At 40.5% G+C, this 9314-nt stretch overlaps 1 protein-coding gene across 3 annotated transcripts; it reads right to left on the bottom strand.

The window, feature by feature from the left end:
• Nucleotides 1-453: 453 nt before the first annotated feature.
• znf451 (zinc finger protein 451) lies at nucleotides 454-8364 on the bottom strand. 3 transcript variants are annotated; one of them, XM_042502037.2, is made up of 13 exons: nucleotides 8252-8362; nucleotides 7058-7118; nucleotides 6644-6727; nucleotides 6453-6566; nucleotides 5515-5626; nucleotides 5085-5235; nucleotides 4859-4985; nucleotides 4591-4750; nucleotides 4274-4421; nucleotides 1999-3491; nucleotides 1855-1920; nucleotides 1446-1508; nucleotides 454-595 (listed from the first exon to the last, which is right to left on the bottom strand). In XM_042502037.2, the coding sequence occupies exons 2-13, from the start codon at nucleotides 7112-7114 to the stop codon at nucleotides 555-557; spliced, it is 2616 nt and encodes an 871-aa protein (XP_042357971.2). In that variant the 5' UTR covers nucleotides 7115-7118; nucleotides 8252-8362; the 3' UTR covers nucleotides 454-554. The 3 variants fall into 3 exon arrangements, with proteins under 3 accessions (XP_042357971.2, XP_042357972.2, XP_087942316.1); XM_042502038.2 differs by having other exon boundaries at nucleotides 8248-8345; XM_088086190.1 differs by lacking the exon at nucleotides 1855-1920 and having other exon boundaries at nucleotides 8252-8364.
• Between the last annotated feature and the right edge of the window lie 950 nt (nucleotides 8365-9314).

Raw genomic sequence — 9314 nt, 5'->3', positions numbered from 1 at the left:
CCCAAAGAGCTGCTGCCAGAAATGCAGCTGCCCTTTAACAGGACTCCCAGTGTTTCCACTTAATTTTAGAGGAATGGTCTAATATTCTATGATTTAAAGATCAGGACCTGCAGTACCCGACAGCACTCCAGCTAAAGGTTGGCCTTGCTCCGTATAGAGCATACAGTCCTTGGAAGTCTGAAATGAAAACAGACTGCAACTGGAGATTGGGTTAGAGCTGTGGTCACAAGTTCAGCTTTGGCATTTTGCAGCGTCATCGATGCCATCTATAGCACATGTGTCGACACACTTGAGTGTTGCGTCTTCAGAGCAGAGGACATAAATCCAGAGCCACAAACCAACCTTCTGCCAACTGGGTGGAAATGCCCTGTACTGATTTTTATTGTAGTTTGTATTATAATATTGTAATGATAAATTGTTAAATTTCTAACATGATTAAAAACATAGACAAGGTACAATAGCAACTACTGTTTATTTAATAATCTCAACACAAATACCTTATACAAAACAACTCGGTGAACACTGCGTCACAAAAGACTGATCACATCATGTCCTTAGAACTCCAGAAGACTTCTTTTAAGAGCCTCTTCAATCTCTGTGAGAAAAAACATATAACAATCCAAGTTACACGATATCCAGATAAAAAACTATGTTACGCTTCCGTAAAAATGTAGACTAAACCAACAGTAACTGTGTTATTCTGGTTTTACCAATTTGTTTACCTTTAACTTTATTGCTTTTGATTGATCTTTTTAAGACTTTTATTGATCTATTATCAATTACACAAACATGCTGGGGTGATTTCTATCCTCAATAAGTCATTTCACATATCATGTCACCGCAAAGACTGGGCAAGGCAGCAGCATTTGTATAGTAAAATTATTTATACACTGGGCAATTTAAAGTGCTTTACAGAGTAATAAAAATACAATAAAGATAAAAGATTTACAAACAAAAAGTACAAATGCACAAAGCAGAGATACTAGAGATACGGACAAAACCTCACCATTCTGTTAAAATGCAGGCTATTCAAAAGCTAAGCGGAAGAGATAAGTTTTGAGACATTATAGGGTAGAGTAGGGCTGGGCAATATATCAATAATGTAATATGAGACTATATATTATTTCACACTTTTGACATCTCAGTCTCTTACTGTAAGTGTTATCTTTTCCTAGTTTTAAATGTTTATTATGGTAAAGTGATGTAATTTTCTTAAACTTTCAGATGGTTATAGCTGTTCTTTTATTTGTGTTCACCCACTTAGTCTTTATACCCACATTACTGGTGAATATTTATGATAAATCTCTTTGTTTAAATACTACATATAATAATAATAATTGTGTTGATTTTTATTTTGTGAGCAACCTTGACTAACACTCAGTATATATTGGATTTTGAGTGGAATGCAACTGTTTCTGTTTAAGCCATATTAACACATACTGTACCTGCTGACTCTCTCTCTTCTGCACTAAAAGATGGATTCTGGTTCATCTCGTCATCCGATTCAGCTGTAAGAGAACACACAAAAAATGAGCAGCTGATGCATTAAATTAATTACTGATTAAGATATCCAAACATGTATGATAAAAAGGCATTCTAAATGCATATTTTACAACTTCCAACTTACAGACATAATATGACTTGTCTTAACTTTATCAGTAGTTGAGCTAGACAGTTACTAGTTTCATAATTGGAAATTATTTCTAGCTTTCTATAGAAAGTTAATAAAAACAAAAATTAAAATAGGGTGTAATAATATCCTGTGTATATGTAAAGCTCATGTATTTGATTGCAATCATGTTCATATGGCATGAGTGACACAGTGGTTACGTGTTGTGTATTGCCTGCTCTCACATGCTCCCCTTTCTATGTTGGCCTGGTCCTTTTTCAAAAACATCATCAGTGTTTCATCTTTAATCTCTGAAATGACAACATGAAAATAATAAAAAGCTGCATGCAAACGTTGATCATAAATGTCACATACTATAAAAGCTTTACCATTTGATGTGATCTCCACAGCATTGAGTACTTTTACAGTGGTGGGCTTCTCATTCATATCTTTCCTGCAGGTCCTGGAGCTCGTGCAGGGTTTCAGTGTACAGTGTTGGGAGTGATAGTGTTTATGGAAACTTGGTACAACCGTAAAACTCTCCTGGCAAGCTTTGCATTCTACATTAAAGGACTTGTCCAGGTTCAGGGCTGCGTGCGTTGTGTGGACATGAGTCTTGATCTGTGCATATGAAGGCACTGATACGCCACATGGAGCGCACACATACTGACATTTTCCTTCAGCGGACAGATTCCTCATACATTGCGTATACATAGCTTTCATTTCCTCGTTGCTCTTGCCTGAACCCATGCATGGGCATGTACGCTCACTGGTGCTTTCAGCAGTAGCGGGCTGAACAACTTCCACATCATCCATACAGTAGTAGTCTTTACTGTGAAGACTCTTGTAGTGCTCCAAGAACTCGCCCTCGGATTCAAACTGCATGCTGTCGCAGAGGCCACAGAAGTGCGAGCTCTTGATCTGCCCGTTGTGCTCATTCGCACAATGTCTTCGCACAGTGGACTCTTTGAAAAACTTCTGCGGGCAATGTCCACAGATGAATCTCTGAAAGCTGTGACCGCTCACGTCACTGCAGTGTTTACGAACGGCGTCTTCTGAGTCAAAGATGTCCTCGCACATCCTGCACATCCAAGTCTGCTCTGCTTTTAAAGACGTCTCTACAGTGTTCCGCTGCACTGTAGATTTGAGGGGTGAATGTAGGCCGATTTCGCCGCTGGTGGACGGCTTAGCGTCGATGACTGTGGTGAGCTCCTCCGGCACTTCCTGTTCGGCGAAGAAGGTGTGTCCGCTGTGAGCTTCAGAAACGTGTGACAGGATATCTTCATAGCGAGGCATCTCCACTTTGCACTTGCGGCAGAAGAAGAGGAAGTTGGAGAGATGAGCTCCTCCGTGGAAGCGACTCATATGCAGACGGGTAACTGAGGACTCTCCCATGTGTTTGCCACACACGCCACACTGATGGAAAATTTGGTTCACAGCCAAGAGATGCTTACTGGCTGTAGCCTCCTCTGAGAACTGAATACCACACTCGCAGAACCACGCGGTCACTGAGTTTCTGCTGGGGCTGCCGCTCACACTCAGTCTCTTCCGTTTGCTTGGAGATTCTTCACATTCTCTCCTTTTCATGTTTCTTTTTTGAAAAGGTGTTTCAAGGCCAGTGGATTGTCGTTTCCTCTGTGCCTCTCTATCCCTCTGGGAGTGTTGAATTTCACTAAACCTGCAGTACTGAAGGAGGGCTTTCTCCATTGTTTGGTTGACCTCCACGTCATGCTGGGTCGATTCTTTGTGTTTCTCAATTTCAGCTTGGCTGAGGAAGATTTTAGAGCAGAGGGAGCACTGCCCTCGCACCTGCAGCTGTTTCATCACCTGCACGACTGTTTTATCAGCCTTGGCCACTGCACAGCCCTGTCTGCAGTGCACGCTGAAAAACAGAAAAGAAAAAACTCGGTTCCACAGAACAGCTGAATAAAATCAATGTCTGACATGCAAAATATGATACTGACGGGTGTTTATACATGCACATGTACTGACTAAGTCACAATTAAGGATGTCATGAGAACCATTACCAAGTTGATGCCAAATTTCTGAAAACACGGCGCTGGTTGTGTTTATCCAGTACTGTAGGTACCATGAACGCAATCCTCCCGAACCTGACTGGCAGCATAAACGCCTACAAGATATCTAGTCTGGGAGCGCTGTGTATTCATGCTATGCTACAAACACCACTGGCATGACGAGGCATTAACCATCTATTCTGTGTTGAGTGTTGTAGGTGTTTTTTCTGGTTGCTGAGAGATCTAAAATGCCTTTGGTAAAATGCAGCCCTCATCAATGTCAATTTTTACCCAGCTGTCCAATCACAATAGAAGAGGGGTGGGACGAATAGCCTACCATAAAGACCAAATGTCACATCTTACATGTACAAGTGCTGAACTACAACAACAGTAGAGCAGAAATGTGATGATATATTGGAGGCTATATATAAAATGATCACTAGTACTTTGCTTTCAGGCCAGGTCATCAGATATTCATAATAACATTTCAATTAAATTAAGTTTAAATGCATGTAAAAGAGAGAATGTTCATGGATTTTTTTTTACCATGTTATCAAACTGAGTATTACGTTGGGTTAAATTTCAATAGTTTTTGTATCAACTACTACATTTCTGGTACTGTGACATGCCTAATTACAATTGAACTTACTTAAAGTGAGCCTGAGCGGCCTGATGTGAGCTCAGTACTTTGTGACATAAGGAACATCGGACATTGAATGTAGCCTCCTTGCACAAAGTGATGAGACGATTCTTAACATATTGAGAGATGGGAACTGGCTGTGGTTTTCCTCTGGTTTCTTTAACAACAGGAGAAAAGAGACAGGCACATGTAAACTTGCTCATATTACATCTCGTCAGTGATTCCTTTCAGACATTCTCATGTAAAACAAGACTAAAATGACAAGAGAGATTTGGATATATGCGGGTTTTACAAAAGGTGAAAAGAAAATATTCAGTAAACCTTACCACTCATGGCGAGGGACTCTGTGAAATGGTTTCTGGCTGACATGTGCTGGAGACACTCATCCCTCAGGTTGAAGAGGAAGTAGCATGCAGGACAGGCAAAACACACAATCCGCTGATAGGTCTCGTTGATGTTGTGACCGTCAGCAGTGGATAAGGCCACCTAGGGATTAAAACATCAGTCAAAATGTGTGTTCTCCAAATAATTATTATACTACTATAAATCAAAGAGCAGGAGTTCTTCAAAGCACTGTCACAGAAATGTATTAACCTTTAATTGAACATGCTTCCTCCACGCTTCTTCAGTCTGAAAATGTTGACCACAGGAAACACAGGCAAAGAGCTCAGATGGACATCCCTTAAGACTGATGGTGGGGTCACAGGGGGAGTGATCAAACCTGTTGGAAGATATTTTAGTGCAAAATATGTCATATTTGTACTCACAGAAATAGTTCAAATGTATCACACCTTCACTGAGGTAAACAGAAAAGGATTACCTTTTTAAGTGGCCATCAAGGAGGGACGCACTGTCATAAACTCGACCACAGTGGATCACTGGACAAGCGTGTCTAGCTGAAGTATTGCCGGGGATAGAAGCAGGTCTTTGTCTTCTTCCAAAGCCAGCACTGATCACTCCAGGTTTAGGACCTAAACAAACACAAAGGCACAGCATGATAACTTGGTCCAACTTCTCCAAAATGTAATATCATTTTAAAAGGGTGCTCTGTCATTAGCATGCCTAAATCTCTTCAGACAAAATTACATTTCAATCGCCCCTCTGAAGAAAGTGAATTATTGCAGCGACAAAGATAATATACTGGCATAAATATCAAACAGCAAAGAAGCACACAGTGCTTTAAAAGTTGCTCAACTGGCTTAAAAAAACTCTAAAACAGACAGATTTATAAGTGAGAGTTTAAAATGTACCTGGCATCTTCAGCCACATGTCTACACAGTGCTTTGCTTCCCGGTTAGTACCATTTGTAGAACTTAAAGCCAGCTCCTGCTGTCCATGAGCTCTTTGTAAGATTTGCTTCTCCTGAAAAAAAGACACAAGAAGAGATGAATGACAACGGAAAACATTCTGCATCTTTTTTCACACTTACGTGGTATGACCAATGTCAGTAGAAACCTGCAGACACTGTTCTATGTTAGTTCTCTGAGTCAAACAGTATGATGTTGTGAGGGGAGAATATACGTTTCATTGTAGTACTGAAGGTTTCTAGTTATTGTTTTATATATTCTGCCCACAAGGTGGCACTGTTGGTAATACAAATGACCTTAACTGACCCCATATACCAACTCAATATATTTTTTTACTTAGCTTTAAAGTTGCATTTGCTCACTAAACAGGAAAAAATAAAAAGTAAAAAATAGCAGCTGGCTATAGACTTGTTTTTGAAGTTTTGTCAGCACTGAAGCTACAAACTGAGCTCTGCTTTTCTCTGCTGAGGATAAAAGCACATTTCTTTGCAGAGTAGTTTAAAAATAAACTATTATGCATTGATAATAACCACTCTTTATCTATCAGTTGTAATATGATCATGTCATTTTTGAATCGAGGTAGATCCCACAGACTGCATTGCTGATCTTGCAGGTTTGGATGGAAAATGGCAGAATACAGTCATCTCAAATTACATCAAACTTGAAAGTGGGAAATGTAACATATGTATTATAACCATTTTGCATTTTTATATCATTTTGTGTTAAAAAAAAACAAACTTAAATTCAGCACAAGCCCTTTTGCTTAAAGGACTTGTGCTGATCTTAAGTATTTTTTTAAAGGAAAATGAGTGAAACTGATTAAAGACAATGGTCTGACATAGACCAAATATGCTGCTCACCTTACTTTGAAGCAAACTTACCTTAAACGCTCTACATTTATCTGATCTTTCCTTTTTCTCTAGGGCCACCTGCTGCGCTAGTCTGTCCAGTGTAGATGTAACATGCGCTTTATGGCGGTTGATTTTATCTTCAATCTACAGGAAAATAAAAGGCACACTAATTTAAGATAGACTCTATCTAATAATGAAAACACTTTTATTCAGAAACTCACCGTGCTTTCCAATGGCGAACATCCCTCATCCTCACTGTCACTCAGCAGATCAATACAGTCCAGTACTGGTCTGACAGGTCCCTCCTGAACCAAGTGTAGGACACCATATAATTTAGTATTACAAAACACTCATGCATCTATAACACTCAAACAAGCCTTTGTGATCTACAGTATGTCTGACTTCTTGCTACAATCATACAGCATAGAACAGCTGCCTCTATGGTTCACCCAATTAAATATGATATATTTATGAAGTAAAATAGCATTATTAGTCTGATTATCAGGCTAGATCTGGATGGCATTGCGCAAGAAGTTCAGTCAATGTCAAGAGACAGAAAGTAAGCAAATACACGTTTTATTTTATCCTTTGAACCTATTGATTTTTCTTTTACAGACAGTGTAGACGTGACTTACTGATACAAACTCCACTTCCTCCACCTCATCATCATCTGCTTGAGTTGGAGAAGACATTTATCTGAGGAAAAGCAACATATAGGTAGGGGGTGTGTTCATTAAGCAGTTGACCAAAGCCAGACACATACCAGTAATAGGGCTGCTCAAATATGGAAAAAATAATAATTATTACACAGTATATATATATATGTAAATATCCTTTTTTGTTTTCATTTTACAACTTTGGTGGTCATTCCTGTAGTCAGCATGCCAATATCGCACTCCCTCAAAACTTGGGACATCTGTGGCATTGTGTTATGTGATCAAACTGCACATTGGCCTTTTACTGTGGCCATCCCAACGCACACCTGTGTACTAAGGATGCTGATCAATCAACATCTTGATATGCCACACCCGTCAGGTGAATGAAAATCGCGAATTTTAACAAATTTGGGAGAAATGCATCTTCTAAGTGCACGAAAAAGTCTTAGATTTCTAGAGTAAAGCTGAGAAAACTGGGAGCAAAAATCAAAATCGTTGCGTTTAAATGTTGGTTGAGTATATATGGCGGGGCAGTTGAGGGGCCGTTCAGGAGACTTCGGACAATTTCCCTCGATACAACGCATGTCAAACTGGACCTCATTTCTGCACAGCACACCCACCTGAGTAGGCCTACTTATTTTAAGCGCTGTGGTACTGAGTGTTGCAGGCTTGCTACATTTTAACGGAGTAAGTTATGCACTTCATCCTTTGGCCAACATTAGCTGCACTGACCACCGACCAGCTGAAACCCGTTGAGAAGCTTTTAACGTCTGTATTGAATTAAACTTCAAGTCACAAAGCTAACGTTAGCTGCAGTCACTCAATGTTAGGTGTGTCACTGCTACTTCATGCACACTTGATATCGGTGTAAATCATCCTAATCCATCGCTGAGAGGCTCAATTGCCTTCTGTTATGCTTGTAATATCAACCATCGCACCTTCAGCAACTTTATCATAAGCAGCGAAATTTTCCATTAGTGTTTATTCCTGAAAACAATCCAGGACGATGTCTAACGTCTAGGCTCTCGGTAAGCTAACGTTAGCTCTCTGACGTTTGCAACGTCTTAACGACGCGACAATGCCGTGTAAACTACTAAAGTTCAACTTGTGTTTGCGTTAATGAAATATGGCTGAAATCAACAGTTGACTGAAGCTGAGCATCATATTACCTACAGTTTATTCTGCTGGCTCCTCGGTGTGCAGAGTGGTAGCTAGCTGCAACATCTCAAATCAGAGTGGACGCAGCTAAACTGGTCTGGAACGTCACATATAAGTGTAGCGCTTCTTTTCTACGCGGAGTGTGCCGCAGGGACGGGGTTACGGGTTGTTGAGACAGAACAAATGGGAGAACAAACTCCGCCCGCCTGTTCTTTCCTTGTCCGGGCCGGAGTGTGACATTTTCTCCAACTGTCACTTACTGTGTAGATGTACATGCTGTGCTTAGGTAGCAACTATTTACAGTATACTGTACGTAACTTCTATGCAACAAATTGTGTGGCTATGCTGGAGTAATAACTATGTGCACAATTGTTTTAATAACATTTATATAAGGTATAAGGTAGATTTATTACAGTTAGTACTTGATCCTGCCACATCTTTGGAGCTGAAGGATGATTTGATTAAAATCACCAGCTACTGTGAGCTTTTCATCTGGTTGCTTTGGCATATTACAATTCCTACAGTGCATTTTTTGACTTTGCACCAGAGTCTCGTGTCCTGTCAGCTCCCAACAAGGTCCGCCCATCCAGTGCAATAGCATGATCTGGGATGTTAGGGGTTAACCATGTCTCTGTGAAGATGTGCGCAGAGCAGTCTCTGATTTACCATTGCAGAGTGAGCCTCAGTCGTCCACTTTATTCTGCTGCGACCGGACATTAGCCAGAAGAAGGCTTGGTAGAGGAACAGCTCTTGGTTCAAGTGGGGTCCACCTCGTCCTGATGCCGACTCTCTTCCCTCTCTTCGTCTGGTGCTTTTGGTTTCATTTCTCTCCTCTGGTCTGACTGGCCGCTCAGTGTATGCCATTGGTGGAGATCCTCTCGCGGTCTGCTGCATTCAGTCCAAGCCCCACACAACTTTTCCTGATGTTGATAAGTGCTTCTCTATTGTAGAAAGGTCAGCAAAAAGGGCTATGGAGTTGAAAAAATTTAAAAATACAGCAAAAAAGTAGGATTTGAAGAGCTGCCTCCTGCTACATCTACAGGCGCTGCAGGCAACATAGCAGCCTACATACACATAC

The sequence above is a fragment of the Plectropomus leopardus genome, chromosome 13, assembly GCF_026936395.1.
Source record: "Plectropomus leopardus strain MGB_pleo_1.0 chromosome 13, ASM2693639v1, whole genome shotgun sequence".
Taxonomy (NCBI): Eukaryota; Metazoa; Chordata; class Actinopteri; order Perciformes; family Serranidae; genus Plectropomus; species Plectropomus leopardus.
This window is presented reverse-complemented; position numbering and strand designations above follow the sequence as displayed.